Source organism: Streptopelia decaocto (assembly GCF_964273445.1).
Source record: "Streptopelia decaocto genome assembly, chromosome: 16".
NCBI lineage: Eukaryota > Metazoa > Chordata > Aves > Columbiformes > Columbidae > Streptopelia > Streptopelia decaocto.
Genome location: NC_138671.1, coordinates 6,632,893 through 6,650,320, shown reverse-complemented (window position 1 = coordinate 6,650,320; position 17,428 = coordinate 6,632,893). Strand labels below are relative to the sequence as shown.

Genomic DNA, 17,428 nt, shown 5'->3' with positions numbered 1-17,428 from the left:
GAGGAAGACAGCTCGCCAGGTTATCACGAGCAGTCTAGCCACTGTGACCTTGATTTAGAGCCAACTAAATTGTTCCACGTGCAGCTTCGAGCCCTGGCTTTGCCGGAGCGTGGTGCGGTGCTGTCCTGGGCCACGCTGGGCAGGGTCCCTGCGCAGGGGCCCAGAGGTGAGGGCACCCCCGGGTTGCAGCCTCACTCAGCCTGCGCCATGTCCCTTGCAGAGGGCTCTTTCAGCTTCTACAGGATAAATATCAAGCGTGTTGAAACCGCCACGTCCTCGGCTATCTGCTTATTGGGGGGAATGTGTTGAGATGATGGCAACTCAACCACCACGTCCTGGCACTGTTAAACCGCGGCCGCCCCTCCCGGGGCTCCGGGCAGAGCTGGAGGTGCAGCCCCGGCCCTCGGGGAGCCCCCTCGGCCCCGACATCGCTGCTGCCCCTGGTGTTCTTCTGCAAGCCCAGCTCAGCCAGGCTGCGGACCCCGCCCGGCGCTTCCACCCCGAGCCCCCAGCTCCCGGGGTAGACGTGGCCGCGCGGAACCGGCCTCGGCCAGCGGCCGCCGTCTCCCCTCGCCCAGGGGCTCCGCACCGCCAGGCCGCCTCCCCGCCGCCATCCTCCGCTCCCTCCCGCCATTGCCGCGGCGGGGGCGGGCCCGGCCGCTGGGGGCGGGCAGGGGCGGAGGGACGCGCGGGCCGGGCGGGCTGAGAGCCGCCGAGAAGCCGGTTAAAGCGGCCGCCCGCAACCGCCCGCCCGGCTCCCGCGCCTCACCGACGGACGGCGGCGGCCGTCGCTCCGCGCCGCGGCGGCTCGCACGCCAATGAGGGCCCGGACTCCGGCCCTCGCCGCCTCAGGAGCCGTCCGCAGCCTCCCGTCCCGACCCCCCGCCCGCAGCCCGGCCGGGGCGGGCGGCCCGGACCCATGCGGCGGCTCCAGGAGAGGTTCAGGAGGTGAGGTCGCCCCCTCCCCCGGCGAGGATCCCCATTTTCTTCGCCGCCCGCGGCCCCCTGGAGGGATGGGACCTCCCTCCCCGCTCCGCGCTCCCCTCGCTGCGGTGCGGGCGCGCTGGGGCTGGGACGACGGCGGCCGAGCTCGGGGTCGGGCTGGGCTGGGATGCGGGTATCTGAGATCTCCTCGTTCCCCGCTGCTGAGGCGCCGGTCGCCATCGCCGGTGCCGGGCGGGGGGAGCAAAGCCATGCGGCCGGGTTGTGAGGGGAGCTCTGCGTGTCTTTGATTTATTTATTTTCTTTCTTTTCCCCCCCGTTTAAATGGGTGAAGGTTCGCGCATCCGGCCGCGCTGCCTCCCCCGGCCCCGGCCGCGCCTCCCGACCTGTGGCTGCAGGGCCGGGCGGGCCCGCCGCTGCCCCGGCCGCGCTGGCTGTGCGCGGCCCCGCCGCGCCGGGCTCTTTGTTCGGGTGGCTCTCAGGGCGGGTTGAAGATGCTGCTCGTATTCACGGGGGGTGGACGGTGCGGTCGAGGTTCTTGGTAAACGTGTCAGTGTGGGTTTCAAGTACTTCACTGCTCCAAGTGCCGGGCAAGGCCAGTAACTGTTGAGTGAGGGTCTTGTCTCCCAGATAAGACCAGTTTCTGCCATGGTTTCCCTCAGCAGGCACACTGCTGTGGGGCTGCCCCGCTCTCCTTTCACCTACTTGACCAAGAAACCAAAGTCTAAGTACTAAAGGGGACATAAAATTGAAAAAGAGAAAAATATGAATGTGGTCAGCCCTGGTTTGTGTAGCAGCCCACACCTCGGCTGGTGCGCTGGCTGGTAACCTGGCCCCAAGCTCAGGTGATGGGCCGTGACTTCTGTTCCCCCCTGCTCCTCACTTAAAATTTGACCTTTCATGCTTGCCAGAAGGTTGAGGCATCTTTTGGGAGGTCAGTGGGATGCACAGATGCTTTTTTTCCATCACCTAATCTATACATGATACCACACTTGTTAGTGGATTCTTGGAGTATTGCAGATTTAATTTTATGTTTAGGGTCGTGCTGTAGGTACGTCAACCTTTACACAGCCTGTGATTTCACTGATATTTCCGAATAAGTGGTCTGCTTCAGATCTGAATTATTTCTGTGACTCAGTTGTTCAGCAATAGTAAAGGTTATGTGAACAGTTACAAACCACAAGAAGATATTTTCTAATCCAGGAAGGAAGGTTCCTAGTCTAGAGGTATATGGCTCTATTTTGAACTCAATGGACTGAATTAATAAAGAAGTATCTGCTAATTTGGTCAAAGAAGGCAGGCTTTTTATAAACCTATTTGTTTCTCTTCAAAATCTTGCCTAAATGGTCATCATGGAAATGTAGTGCTGTTTTATTTTGACCTGCTCGTGATTGTTGTGGTATTGTTTTTCCTGTTGAAAACAAAGAGCATAGATCACAATAAAATGGCTTCAGTATCTGAATATATAACCCCATTTAATGTGTGCTGCTGCTGGTTTTGTGGAGTTATCCTCACCTTGTTGCAGTTTCTCATATACCATTATTGTGGCTTACTAGGTCTAAATGGTCTCTCCTGCTGCTGGAAAGCACAAGAAAAAAAGAAGATGCAAAGGGGGTGATGTGTTTTTAAGCTGGTAAAAGGAAGTATGAGGCCTTTTGAGCTGAATAAAGGAAATGCACTTCCTGAAAAGACTAAAGAAGGCCAGATCTTTGAATCTATTGTCAGTGCTTGCTGTTTGTACTGACGTTTTACTTCATGCTTAAAGGAATAATTAATTCAGTAGATGGGAATCAAGACTAAGGCAAGATTTGAAAAGTGCTTTTCTCCGCTGCAGGTTGGGGTATAAGCTCACTGTGATACCAGACAAATGGCACACAGATAGGTGGAATCGATTTGGGATTTTATAGTTTATTTTTCTAAGTTGGGTTTGCATGCAGAGACAAAGCATGAAGAACCCACAGATTTTTCTCCTCCTTTCTCTCCCAAATACTATGATCTCTTAATTCTGGAGTCACTGTGAAACATACAGCATCTACTCCTTGGCAATGAATGGGAACTTGAGATCAGAGGTCTCTCACAAAGAATGGATTAATCTATATGTTTAAAATTTTAAATATTTGAAATGTTTCAAGATCAAAGTTCAATTAGTACAAAGGGAGGGGTAAGAGTTTCTTCTCTCTGGTTTTAAATTGTCATTTCTCAACACCCCTTTTCTGCTTAGATTGGGAATGTGCTCACCAAAGGTTGTTTGCCTGCTGTGAGATTATGAAGCTTGGACTTCCTCGGCCTCAAGTAATTCCTGAGCTTTAAGAACGTGTTTAAATTGTGAAAATGAACTGCTAGCTCAGTTTGGTGCAAAAGCATTCTGCTTGCAAGTGGGTGTTAGTCTGTTAATTTCAGAGACTTCACATTCTGATATTGAAGGAGTTAATATATTATAGATCATGGATTGTCAGTATCTTAAATGGAGAAGTATTTATACGTTCTTGTGAGATAATGCTGCAGATCCCCTCACGAAATGACTCGTCTTTCACTATTAAAGAGCATGTTAGAGATTTGTTAGAGAATCGGAAGGTTTCACTTAAAGATGTTTCCTGTAAATGGTAGTTCCTGTTCAGTGGGACCTTATCAGACTGTCGTGTGATTGATAATAACCTTACTAGTTGTATTATAAAGAGCATTTACTTCAGAGTAAACAGCCTCTGAATGCGGTACAGGGTGTTTCAGAAAGATGGACCCAATTTCAAAGCAGTGTACGATTCATATTTTGTCCATCTTTTTGTAACTCTCTGTATATGGAGTTTCCACTTTCAGGAAAGTGAGATTATATTTCACACAGTTATCTCTTTTAGAAGAGACGAACTTGACCCGCAGATAGGAGGGAAAACAATGTCCCTGTGTGGCAGAACTCACGTGGCAGAAAACAAAAGGCATTTGTTGGTGCTGGTGGTGTGGGTTCATTTATTTATTTATCTTTAAGAAAGAACAGAACAGTTTTTGCCTCTAGACTGTCAATAAGTCTGCAACCAGATTCTTTTGCCTTTATAGTGCAATGTCATACATATATATGTGTGTGTGTGTGTATACATATATGTAACTATGGGAGTTTATGACTGTTTTAACCGTGTGTCAAAACAATTTCTCCTGGTTTTGCTGAATACTTCAGCGCAGGATCCCGAAGCAGCTGTTTTCAAACTTCAGGTCTGTTTCTTAAGGCGTTAAACATGAACTGTTAAACTGAAAATTAAACAAACTCAAGGGAAGCATTGGTTGGAATTACTGCGCTATTCAGCCGCTTTTGAAATGATCCTTCCTCTGAAGTTCTTCCTGATAACGCTTGTGAATAGTATTATAAAAAGGGAAAGGGAAATAACCGAAGCTTTCTGTTCACCAGCCACGTTACTAAACATTTTGTTGTTGTTTTAAATTAAATAATCAGAATTGAAGCATTTCTTAGAGAAAAAAGAAGTTTGAGATGTTTTGTAAGCTTGAAGTTGTCTGAAACGCAATGCTTGTTGTTTTGCCAGCCCGAAGTTACCACCCGGGTGAATATTTGCATCATTCCTGTGCAGGCATGAACTAAGGGGAAAAAACCCCAACTCTTGTGTAGATAACAGGAAGGATGGCTTTGTTAATGTCTTTATGTTCTCTCTTGCTGCTAGTAACAGAGTCTTTAAATTAGTGAGAATAAGCAGCCCCAATAATAAATGGACTTTTCTGAAGTGTGTGTTCATAATTCTGTTTAAAATCTAACATTATGCCATGTTCTGTTGTGGCTGCTTTAGAAAGATCCAGTGTATTTTCTACTAAATAAATATAAGTGAAAATGGAAAAATAAATAAAAGTAATCCTCTAATGGATCACAGACAGTCCCATTAGCAAGCTACCTTCAACTGTTTATAGATTTTTAGATGATGGTAATGTCTTACATTGAAATTTGGAACAACGGAAATTATAGAGCTAATACTGTGTATAAACTTATTCCTTTGAGTTCTTTAGTTTGGGGTGTGTTTTGGGTTTTTTTTATTGCCTACTTCTTGTGAGACTTCCAAGGTACCACCATGGCCTTTGGGGAAATGTAATCATATTCTAGATGTCATCAGTGAAAGGTTTCGCGTGACGCTGAATTGATGGAGTTGAGCAAGGACAGTCTAACCCTGGTCACCCAGCTGAGCCAACAGATGCTTTTATTTTTAAATGTTTTCCTAACTTGGAAGCAGAACTGAGTAACTGAACGTTCCATCTGGAGAGGATGCTGAGATGGTCTCTAGCAGCTGTACAGACTGGGCGACAGAATAACGTTCCAAGCGTTCTGTGAGCCTGTGTACATGACTACGATGTCGTTGTCCTTGTGGAGATGAGCAAGGTGTCATTTGTCACTGATAAAAGAACTATGATTTTTAAACAATATATTAACTCCCATGTATAATTCATTTGCTAGCAACCTTTTATACATGACATCTGTGAATGAAATTTACCTTTTTCGTATGCTTTATATTAGTTGAAATTGGTTTTTGAAATTGCCACAATTTGGGGAGAGATCATGACACTAATTCTATCCATGCTGTTAACAAAAAATGGTTTGCTTGTCTGATTTAGTGAGTAGTTTCTGAAGAAAGTGTCTTCCATGCCAGAAACCTGAACTGCTTAATCAAACGGTAAGGTTCTGGTTGGGGTTTTTCTTGGTTGTTTTTCCCTGGTTTGAGATAGGCCAGTATTTTATGGGTGTCATAAAATTAGGTCTGGTTTTGTCTTCACCCGTGGGGGGTGTGTAGGCTTATATACAGGTGCCTTATATAAACCCAGCTAACAAAGCTGCTCTCAGTTCTGAACATACAGACGTGCTCTGTATTGGTTGTGAAGCTGCTCCTGGCTTGTTGGATGCATGACTAATTATCAGTGCATAATTTTATAACAGTCTGGAGGAAAACGGAATTTATTAGTGAAAGAGAATAATTTTTGCGTGCTGGTGTAACATACACGGAACCACACCTGGAGTAGTTCATAACTTTGATTTGACTGGTTGCATATAGATGTGCGCTGTCTTTTAGCAGTTTGTATACACAGACTTAAATTGTGTAACTTCACAGAAACAACTCAAGTGTTTGGGTTTCTTAGACTAGTTAAATGCAACATTTGTATTGGCAAGTTCTTCCAAAATCTTCTGAAGTTTCACCATATTTGGTTTGACTTGCATGGACCGTGTTTGCTGTGATTGTTTGTTTCTGAGGTCATGTTTGAAAATTCTTAGAGAAAAAGGTGGAATGTCTGTTTTTGTAAGCCTGTTGAAATCTTTCCTCTTTGGGGTTAACCATTGGGGTCTCCTTCATCCCTCTGTAGCTTTGCTCATAGTTACAGACAGAAGGTTGGACTAGCCTCAGAGAAAAATCGAACCATCTAGTGCTCCAAACACAAATATTACTTGCAGTAGGAACTGAAAAGTCAATGTCCAAATTGGTTTATTCTGAGGTGTTATAGAACTGAACTATTGCTGTAGTTTCAAGAACTTAAGAGTAACCCTGGGCAGCTATGATCAAGTCTATAATTCAAGAACAATTTGAGTCCATATTATGTAATTTAAATAGGAAATATTTCATTCTTCACCTGACCAAGCCGTTGGAAAAGAGCAGATCTGACTTCTGTATACAAGGTGTGGATAAAAAGATAACCGTCCACTGGCACAGGCAGTCACGGGAATTTATTGAACATGTATTTCTGTTAAGAGAACTTGTCTGGGAGAACTTGCAATTTAAGTAACAGTTACTTTTAACCTATCTGTACTTATAGTTTTTAACACTACTAGGTTGGATGTATTCCTTTGTGGCACTTTAAAGAGATTGTTTATTAACTTTCCTTAAAATACCTCTTTATTATTCAACAGGTTCATGAACCACCCAGCGCCAGCGAACAGCCGCTACAAACCCACTTGTTATGAACATGCTGCAAACTGTTACACACATGCAGTAAGTACATTTCCTTTTTTTTTTTTTAAAAAAAAAGAGGTGTTTTGGTAAATGTTTGTGCATTTGGCTGGCAAAATGTTTATCTTTGTCTGAATATATTCCTATTTACAGCCTCTCTGGTTTTCTTATATAAGCTTCAGCTATCACAGCCCAGAAAATGTAATGTTAATTAGGTGGCTGGTAATCACTAGTCCCTGTTCTGAATCTCTAGGATCTCCAGATTCCTTTTCACCCGAGTGAGTTACATGTCTTCGATGCTTTTCCTCTCTCCCAGTCAAAAGATGGCTATGGTAAAATAGATATAGTGCTGTACTAGTTAGTCTTCAAGGCAGTTTCCCAGTACTGTGCTCATATGGTATTGTGCAAATCATATAGTGGGTGTATATGAAAGATTTATTCATGTTAGAAGTGGAAGGCTTCATAAGACTGTGGGTATTAGCTAGAAGAGCAGGAATAGCTTGGTTCTGATACTGAGTATCTGTGGATTAATTCTTTGAGAAATCTGCTATTTTGAAAGAGGCACTAATAATGCAGACAGCCCTACTAAAACTCCCAGTCTGTCCTTCCTTCTGTAGTGTACAGATCCGTACTAGATTTGAATATACAGTATATGCAAAATAAGTAAAGCAGTCTTTTTTTTTTTTTTAATAATTGGGAAGTTTAATTTGCTGTCTGGCACTTTGAAAAGGACTTAAAAATGTGTTTGTTGTTTTTTTAAGATAGCATTTGCCCTCTTATAAAAGCAGCCTGTGCCTCTCCTCAGCCCCTTGTTTAACTCCAAACATCTGAAGTATGTTTGACTTTGTCCTCAGTCTCTTATCTCCAGTGTGTCTGAGTGAGCTCCAGGTACAAGTGATCAAGGTGGTGCACAGAACCCTTCAGTTCTGGAAAGAGCTCTGTTCTTCAAAATCCTTCTTGTCTGTTTTATAAATACCCAGCGCACAGCTCAATGTTGCTGGTAAAACCAGAATCACTGTGGTTTCCATATAGAAAAGCTGAAGGGATGTGTTTTTAAGCTGGGGTCTCATATACACCATTAGGTAAATAAGTGCTTATTTGTCTAGAGAATGAAGCAACTGTTAGTTAGCACAAATATGTAGTTTATCTCATAATCCTTGTACAAATCCTGTTTACTCTGGCCACGAAGTCAGATTTCAAAATATCTGGCAGAAGTTGCCGTACTCCTTAGCAATTCTGGCCTTCGTCTGCTTGAAAACAGGCGTGTGGCATTGCTGCCTGTCAGCTGTGGGTTCCGGCCAAGGTGTTTATCAGTATTTTCTGGTATGTTGCTGTTTGCTGATGAAGCTACTTATTTCTGAGCTATGTGCTAAAACCTACCATGAACTGCTAACAACTTGGGAATATCCAATGTTAACATACATTGTGGAAGAAGATAAAGTGTAGTGTAATAGAGGGATTGTCACTCCTTAATTGAAACTATATATAATAAATAACTTTTGATCAGAATTAAAAACCTTGGAATAGGAATCCATTGTGGGAAAGCACGGTGGATTATACAGAAAAAGCTGGGGGGGATTCTTGCTTTTCCTTTATGTTACACCTTATGTTGTACTAAAATGATAGAAGGTCAAGTGGTTGAGTCTTTACTGCTGGATTACAGTCTGACTTTTCAGTTAGACATTTATCTGATTTCTACAAAGCAGAGTTTAGCAATGGTTCTCCATATTTTTTTTTTCAAAGCTTTATTCATAATTCAGAAAGTATTCAGCTTGTGTTTTACAAGCATGGCTGTATTGTAGATATCCTATCTGGTTTTTGACTTAAAAATACACAGTAGTCTGCTTAGGCAGATGGGAAAGTAAATAAATAAACCAAACACCACCAAAACAATAAATGGGGTTACAGAGTCCCCCACACAATGTTTTGTTACAATACCTGAAAGCCAACTTTGGGCAGCATAGTAAGATATCTTCAAATTTCTAACGAGCAAGGCTATGTCTTGATCTTTTTAGCTTTAAATGGTATTGAGTTTAGGCGCTGGGAGACAGGAAGAGCAGCTGAGCCGTTAAGTACAGTGACAGAAAAGACTGTCTGTGTTTAGAACAGGAATGAAACAGTGCATGAGAAAAGCAGGAGGCACGAGAATTTGAGTTGTAAGGTGAGCTAAATATAAGGCAGAGGTAGAGATTGTAGCATCGTGAAACTTTCTGGTGTACATAAAGTTAATCAGAGAAAAGAGATGCTCTGTTGCATTAAAACCTCAGAATTTAGGCATGGTTTGCTTTCTCCTCCTCTAAAAGTTTCTTCCAACTGCCTTAAAAGGAGGAACTATTCCTAAAATAAGTTACAGTCTCTCTATTCCAGACTTGGGTTGTGCGGCGCATGGAAAAAAGAAGTATAAATATTTTACCAATGAGGCTCGGAGCATTTACCAGGCCATTTGAGCATGGAAGAAGGGGTCATCAAAATTTCAGAAGGGCTCTTAGGATGAAAACGTTTCCATTCTACCTGACCGACACTGGCGCTTTCTCCGCTCTGTGTGCGGCGCAGCCCGAGCTGGAGCCCATCGCTGCACCTGCTTGTGTCCCTGTGCCAGGACAGAGCCGCGGAGCAGGGACACGGGCCTTCGTGTTCCTTCTAACTGCCACGTGTCCTTTTGGCAGCTTTGTTGCTTTTTCCATTGTCTTCCTTTCCACAGAGGAAGCGTAGGGACCGTTTTTATGCTGCTTGTGCTTCCCTCTCTGTGAGCTCACGACAATAAGGCCGTGCTTGGCTGCGGCGGCTCGTGCATCAAAGGTTGTTGTTGCTGACTACGTGACCTGCGTCGCCTGGTGTGCAAAGAAAACAACTTAATTTGGCATGAACGTTATACACAGAAGCGGATTTTTAAACCAACCTATGGGAAGGGTTTTCTACAGATAAAATACCAATGTACCAGGATCCTAAGCAACTCCAGATAGATGGGAGATCCCAGATCCTTTGCTAGGAACCAGAGTGGGATTCCCTGCAGTGTGCCTGGGGTCACAGCATCTTTCTTTGTCCCTTATGGTGTTTTGCAGTGGCTGTAAAGCGGGGCTTGTGGTGTTCTCCTCTTCAAGATTCCTGCCTATAGCTGTAAATAAACACATTTTAATCCTTTGTCTTCCTCCTTATTGCAAAGGAGTTTGTAGCTTCATGCTCTCAATTTGTTCCGGCATTTCTTTAGAAAACTTGGTGAAGCTGTTGCCTGCTTTCCTCTTCTGTAAATCTCTCTACAAACCCCATTTGTAATTTTTAGTGCCGTCATTAATACTTGCTAAATCACTAAATCGGAGTGTCACGCTTCTCGGTTTGTTCACAGTACCTTAAGTTGCTGCGTTTGAGGATATTTATTTGGAAGAGTTGCACTTCATGAGGAAATAAGCAAAGTTTTTTGTGGCTTGAAGGTAGTTTTTTAAATAGGAAGGCTGGCTCCTTGGAAGTGCTCTGTCCTTGCTATAAAATGACACGGCACAATCACACTCATTCTATTAGTTCTGATTCTTTGTCTACTGTTTTGGTAAATACCCCTCCTTTGAAAGGACTGATTGATTTCTTCTCCATTCCAAAGATTAAAATGCAGTTGTTGAGCTAGACATTTTTTAAAATGAACATGGGAAAATCTGCCTCCTTTTGTTGACTAAAGTGTTATATTTCTTTCGTAAGATGGATGATATAATGAAGTCCGTTGTGTTGTATGTTATCTGCCATGGCATTAGTATCTAAAGAACTTTTATCCAGTTGGCTTGGAACAGCAGGCTATCATTTCTGGATTTTGTCCTTCATCTAGCTATTTTTGGTCAGAAAAAGAGTAATAAAACATCTCTTGTTTAGTCTAACTGTTCCCATGATGCGTATCAGGCACAGAGGGAAAGTGTTTCCAAATAGAATACTTAGAAAAAACAATAAATCCTTCTCAAGTTAATATAGTGCTGTTCCCTGTGAGAAGTAGAACTGTTCTTCAGAGCCAGGACAAGGCAGAAAAGAGATTAATTCAGGTCTTCTTAATCCACGCACTCATTTGTAGCTGTATTCTTCATTCTGAAGGTGCAAAGAAAGAGGTGATAAGAAAATTGCTTATTTGTTTTAACCATATTACTTTATATACAATAATTACTGGAGAAAGTGATTGACATCAGATTCCATTGGCCCATCTGAGCATTGCACATCATAGCTTAAGACTAGTAAACAGCTGGGATATCTGTGTAAGAAAGGCGAGTTTTTCTGGGTAATACCTTAATCTAGTTTCCAAAGAGATCTCTCTTCCTATCAAATGGTCTCAATCAGAACCTCTGCTCTTACATGGTGTACAGAGTGTTTACCTGCCCTCCTGTTGCTTAAGGACTTAACAATGGCCTTTTGTTTTGTAGCTCCTCATTGTTCCCGCCATCGTGGGCAGTGCCCTTCTCCACCGGCTCTCTGACGATCGATGGGAGAAGATAACGGCGTGGATGTACGGCATGGGGCTCTGCGCGCTCTTCATTGTCTCCACAGTATTTCATATAGTTTCGTGGAAAAAAAGTCACCTAAGGTATCACTATAGCTCTTGTATGAGATTTTATTTCAATGTTCTGTGATGTTTTCCTATTGTGTTTCTCAACTGGTCAAAAACATGTGGAAGGCTGGAGTGGTACATGGTACCGAATCATCAAAAACCACCTTTGACTCTGTTGGAACAAATAGCGAGCCTTTCTGCAGGGAAAATATGTTGGTTTTTTTCTAGTCCCCGGTGGCTTTTAGTCCAAAGTGTGTAGGAAACTGAGGTCATCTTTCCAAAATCTGACTTGGTGACTTGTTCTCTCTCACTAGGACAATGGAGCATTGCTTTCACATGTGTGACAGAATGATGATCTATGTCTTTATTGCGGCATCGTATGCACCATGGTAAGAAATCTGAAACGCAGCTTCAGAATCAGAGCTTTTTTCCATGTAAACATTTTATCATTGCAGCTTTCCAAAACCTGCAGGTATCTTCTCAGAGGCAATTGACCACATTCTGCACTGTGCAGCGCAACATAATGTAACCTCCTGGGATTTGCTGAGCAGAAAGCGATAATAGAAAACAGCAGAAAGTAGTTTATTTATATTCCATATACACCAGTTTATTCTTCCCTCACATCAGTGCAAAGCATCCAAGCATCTTTTCCCCCATCATGCCTAAGTTATAGCTCTGAAAATGTATTTTATCAAGCCCCGCTACTGTTGTGGCAGTACGGTCCATTCACTGAGCGCTTTTGTCTTGTGAAACCTTTGTACCACCAGGTTAAATCTGCGTGAGCTGGGACCTCTGGCATCTCACATGCGTTGGTTCATCTGGCTGATGGCGGCTGGAGGAACCATTTATGTATTTCTCTACCACGAAAAGTAAGAATTATTATTTGCATTTGACTTCAAACTGAAATTAAAAGGTGGGGGCTTTCTTGCATTCTGAGTGTTCCTATCCAGCCTTTCACACGTTGAAATAAGAGCTTTGAAACAGTGGGAATATGTGATGAGAATGACACAAACTTACATCTTGTCAGAAGGTGATTGTATTCATGCTGTCATAACGTGTCTTTAGGCTATTTTATTGTCTTTTCATAAGGAAGAGGGAAAAGTTTAAAAAGCTTTAACTTTTGCTGCAAGCAAGTAGGGGTGAAAGTGGGTAAGGTAAGAAGCCAGTTGAAATGATGGCTCTTTTGCCCTAATTTAATTGTAGCGTCGTGTATAGATTAAACTGCAACATTAAATTGGTTCTCTATACTGATGTGTGTTGACTCCTGCTGCCTTCTTGTTTTTGTTGTGACATGTGAGCCCTTGAGTTCCAGGTCTGAATTCTTGAGTCTGTTTTCATTACTTATCTCCAGTGTGTTTTATTTTGGAGATGAGCTATTGGGGTTCTTGTCAGATAAGAAAATACAACTTGTCTCAGTGTTTTATTCTCACTAGTACTTAATACAAACGAAGGCATCTAGGCAGTGTTTACAGAAGGTATTGCTTGCAACTGTGGCGTGCAAAGATAAATGCTACCTTTATTTTTGTTGTAAAACATTAGTTGTCTATCTGCATAGAGAGCTTTTTGAATAGTTTAATGGACCCATGCTAACATGAAATTTAAAATATTTACTGTTGAAAGAAATGTTCATTCTCTTGTACACCTTAAATGACTCAAATTGTTCCTTTTTAGGTATAAGATTGTTGAGCTCTTTTTCTATTTAGCAATGGGATTTTCTCCTGCTCTGGTGGTGACATCCATGGTAAGGAATGTGACTATTAACATTACAAACACAAACTCCCCTTTTAGAACGAGCCTAAGTTCCAGTGCAATGTTCTTTCTTCTGCAAAGATGTTAATTTTAGTCCACCATAATTTTAAATATTCTCTGCAGAAGAACCATATATAGTCGGTTATATCTTGGGTTTATAGTTTATATTCAATAAAATGCTACCTTGTTTTTGTTGAATCTGGGACATCTACATTTTGCGAAAGAAGCTTTTTATTTAGGAAAGTGGAATGGACTCCTGATAACATGTTGTCCTTTGTTCTGGTGTATGTTAGAGCTGTCTGGAAAATTGAATTGATTGATTCTGTGGTCTGGACCTAGATGGGGGAAGTAAATTGACTCTTGCCTCTTCCAAAATTACCTAGGGGCAACAAAGCTAGAAGATTTTGTCTCTTACTAGAGGTTTCTTTTATCAGTGAAGCAGGGGAAAATTGAAAAGTTGATGAGTAGTTGAACTGTATTAAACTGGTGCACTTGATCTCTCAGCACTTGGCACTTTTTTTCTTAAAAAAAAGGTTTCTTGGTGCATCTATAAAGCATCCTGCTCTATCTTGTCCACCTCAAACCTATGACATTTATTTATACTTAGGCATTTGAAATAACTTTGAATAACCCTCTCTGCTGCCAATACAAATCTGCCGCCTGTACAAGGTGATGCCAGTTACAGCACTTGACTGTTGGATGGGAATGTACCAACCCCTTGCTGGGTGAATGTACCAACCCCTTGCTGGGTGAATGTACCAACCCCTTGCTGGGCGCTTCCTCCAGCTTGCAGCATTAAACTCACACTTACACACAGTGATGCGGTTTGGTTTGGTTTGTTTTCCTCTGCGTTTGTCTCCTCCGTTCATGAGCATGAAGCAAAACACGAGAAATTCTTGAGCCATCACTTCCATAGTGCTGTTGAGACATATAAATATATTATTACCTATTTCACAAGGTGTTATATAAATATATAGGGATTGTCACTTGTCCATCTGTCATATCCAGGATGTTCTGAGTTGCGACGGAAAGGGCTTTGTGTGTAACACCCTTTCCCTGCTTTACACCCCAACCCTGATCTTCCCTTATGATTTGGCAGAGCAACACGGACGGACTTCAGGAGGTGGCCTGGGGCGGCCTGATCTACTGTCTGGGGGTGGTTTTCTTCAAGAGCGACGGCGTCATCCCCTTCGCCCACGCCATCTGGCACCTCTTCGTGGCCACCGCGGCCGCCGTGCATTACTACGCCATCTGGAAGTACCTGTACAGGAGTCCTGCAGACATAATCCGTCACTTGTGAGATATATAGTGAGATATATAGATTATATAAAAGATAATCTGCACTTGGCCTCTGTAACAGTATTATTTGACTTAAGGAATTCGGGGAAATCGGAAAATTGCACAAAAACAAACCCTGCACTGACTTTGGTAGTTCTCTGAACATGGTTACTGTGAACTGATGTGTGTGTCCGCAACTGCCCGTCGTATGGCAAGTGCTGTAAATAACCAAGATACTGTACTGCAGTACCGAGAGTCCATTCCATGTTGGTAGAACTGGCGACCTGATGTTTACAAACAAATTTTGTATTCTAGGTTAATTTTACAATTTTTAACTACGTGAATTTTTCTAAATTAGTGATCCAAATGGTGAAGTCAGTGCAATAGTGAAAATGTAACTCTTGGGTTGAAATTGGTTTCTATCACCTTTCCACTAGCCGTTTATTAAACATGAGTCGCAAATAATCTACTTTTACCACCCATTATCTTGGTGTAATGTGACTTTTCTATAAGACTTTGGTGTTTTTTGTAAACTTTAAGAGTACATTTATTGAACTGAAAACACGCAACTGTCATCTATGCAGTTACTCCTGTTGCAAAATCTTGCAAGAAATGGTTACATTCCACATACTGTACTGACAAGCAAACATTGTACCTCTTCAAAGGTTGTATTACAGTGTAATTGTAATAACCACTTTTACTGACTAAAACCTAAATGTGATTCTGCTGAGTTTTAACGTGATAGCATTCTGCTCATCTCTAGTACCACTTAAAACAGCACCTTGATTTGTCTTTGATTGGAATGAAGTGCTTTAAAAGAAATAGTTAACGTGAGTTTCTCCTCAATATTCCCAGTTTAGTTGGTGCAACAGCTGGGGAAAAGCTGATTTATCCCGGGTTGCAGGATGATGGGAGGTGGGCAGGATGATGGGAGCTGGGCAGCCGGTACCCAAACCCATCAGCCGCTTCTCCAGGGTATGTACATGGATATTGGTGCTGTTATATTCCAGCTTGGATTCTCAAAGGGATTTAAATCAGCCGACAGAACCAGTTCCCACCAGCTCTCGCTGGGCCGGTTCTGTTGGGAAATCCTGGTCAGAGCGATTTCCGGCTGCGTTGGTCGCTGGTTCCTCCCGAGCGCAGCGTTCCAGGGAGCTTGAAGAACCCGTCGCTCTGGGGCCTGACACAGTGAAACTGGTCTTTATTTTCTTGATAAACCCAAACGTGGTAGCAAGTGGTGACTGTAGAACACGTGCGTTAAATGACCAGATGTAGAAGAGTCATTGTAACACTGTTTGTCCAATCATTGTAATTCTCCCACTATATAACGAATGTCTTATATTAAGATTGACTTTATCCTTTTTCTAATTTACTCAGTTTTTCATGTCAGTATTTAAAAACAAAACCGAAACGTGTTGCCTTTTTCAGATTTTGTTCTGGATATTGCCTGTCTGCAGACAATAAGTACCAAGATAGGGAGGTTTTTCAAGGTACCGTTTAATATTGCACCTAGATTTGGCAGCGGTTTGCGTATTTTAGAATATATACGTTTGTCTACAGAATTTACAAGAGGGACAAACTTTAAATTCAAGGCGTTGAGGAAGAATTGCTGTGTGGTGTGAAGTGATGGGAGAAATGGCACCACTGCAGCAGCTGTGAACTGCCCCAAAGGGAACAGCTGGACGGGTCGTTCTTTACAACAGTCTCACACATCTGGATGCCTCAGTTTTTTAACATTGTGTCTATTTTAATATTTTCCACTTTTTGTGAGTTCATATCTTTTGTTTAAATGCAGTACTGTTAAAACCACTAAAATACATAGAAAAGGTTTTCTGTAGTCAAAAGTGAAACTATTGCTTGACTATGTTTTAATTTTAAGTTAATTTTTCATGGCATTGCTTTTTGGAGTGTTTGAAATGGTTTTTAAAAAATTTCAATTCGCCAAAACTCTTTTGAATTACTGTATTCTAGTCGATATGATATTGAATGTACTAGACCTAACAATAAACATTTTGTGCAATTTGGAAGCTGTTGTGTTCTTGGTGGTTGGGTTTTCTTTCCCCTCCAGCCCTTCTGCAGGAAAGCTGAACTAAAAATGTGTTTGTGTCTGGAAAAACAAGTATGTCAATTAGCCTTTTTGTTTCCCCTCTCTCTATTTGCAGCTCTGGGGCTGGTTCCTCCCAGGAATAACAGAATCCCAGAATGTCAGGGATTGGAAGGGACGTCGAAAGCTCATCCAGTGCAATCCCCCCATGGAGCAGGAACACCCAGATGAGGTTACACAGGAAGGTGTCCAGGCGGGTTGGAATGTCTGCACAGAAGGAGACTCCACAACCCCCCTGGGCAGCCTGGGCCAGGCTCTGCCACCCTCACCATGAAGAAGTTTCTTCTCAAATTTAAGTGGAACCTCTGGTGTTCCAATTTGAACCCATTACCCCTTTTCCTATCATTGGTTGTCACCGAGAAGAGCCTGGCTCCATCCTCCTGACACTCACCCTTTAGATATCTGTAAGCATTAATGAGTCACCCCTCAGTCTCCTCTTGTCCAGCTCCAGAGCCCCAGCTCCCTCAGCCTTTCCTCACACGGGAGATGCTCCACTCCCTTCAGCATCTTTGTTGCCCTGCGCTGGACTCTCTCCAGCAGTTCCCTGTCCTGCTGGAACTGAGGGGCCACAACTGGACACAATATTCCAGGTCAGGGAGGTTCTCCTGCCCCTACTGACCACCCCCTTCTAACCCTCCCCAGGATGCCATTGGCCTTCCTGGCCACAAGGGCCCAGTGCTGGCTCATGGTCACCCTGCTGGCCACGAGGACAGCAGTGCTTTTGCTAGTAATGGTTGTTGCAGTAGCAGGGATGGGATTTCTGAAGCAAATATTTTTAAAGCACTTGCTTCTGTATTTTCAGTGCTTCCAGGTTTTAGAAGCGCAACAGGTACACCAAGTGTAACTGAAGTGATAACATGTTTTAATTTTGTTGATGGATCTTTCCAGAGGATGTCAAGGATGCAACAGGTACTTTGA

The 17,428-nt window shown here is 42.9% G+C and overlaps 1 protein-coding gene across 1 annotated transcript; it reads left to right on the top strand.

Moving 5' to 3' along the window:
• The first annotated feature begins 685 nt into the window (after positions 1-685).
• MMD (monocyte to macrophage differentiation associated) lies at positions 686-16,433 on the top strand. Its single transcript, XM_082066964.1, has 7 exons — positions 686-948; positions 6,824-6,905; positions 11,255-11,415; positions 11,694-11,768; positions 12,147-12,248; positions 13,051-13,120; positions 14,228-16,433. The coding sequence occupies exons 1-7, from the start codon at positions 920-922 to the stop codon at positions 14,426-14,428; spliced, it is 720 nt and encodes a 239-aa protein (XP_081923090.1). The 5' UTR covers positions 686-919; the 3' UTR covers positions 14,429-16,433.
• Positions 16,434-17,428: the final 995 nt, after the last annotated feature.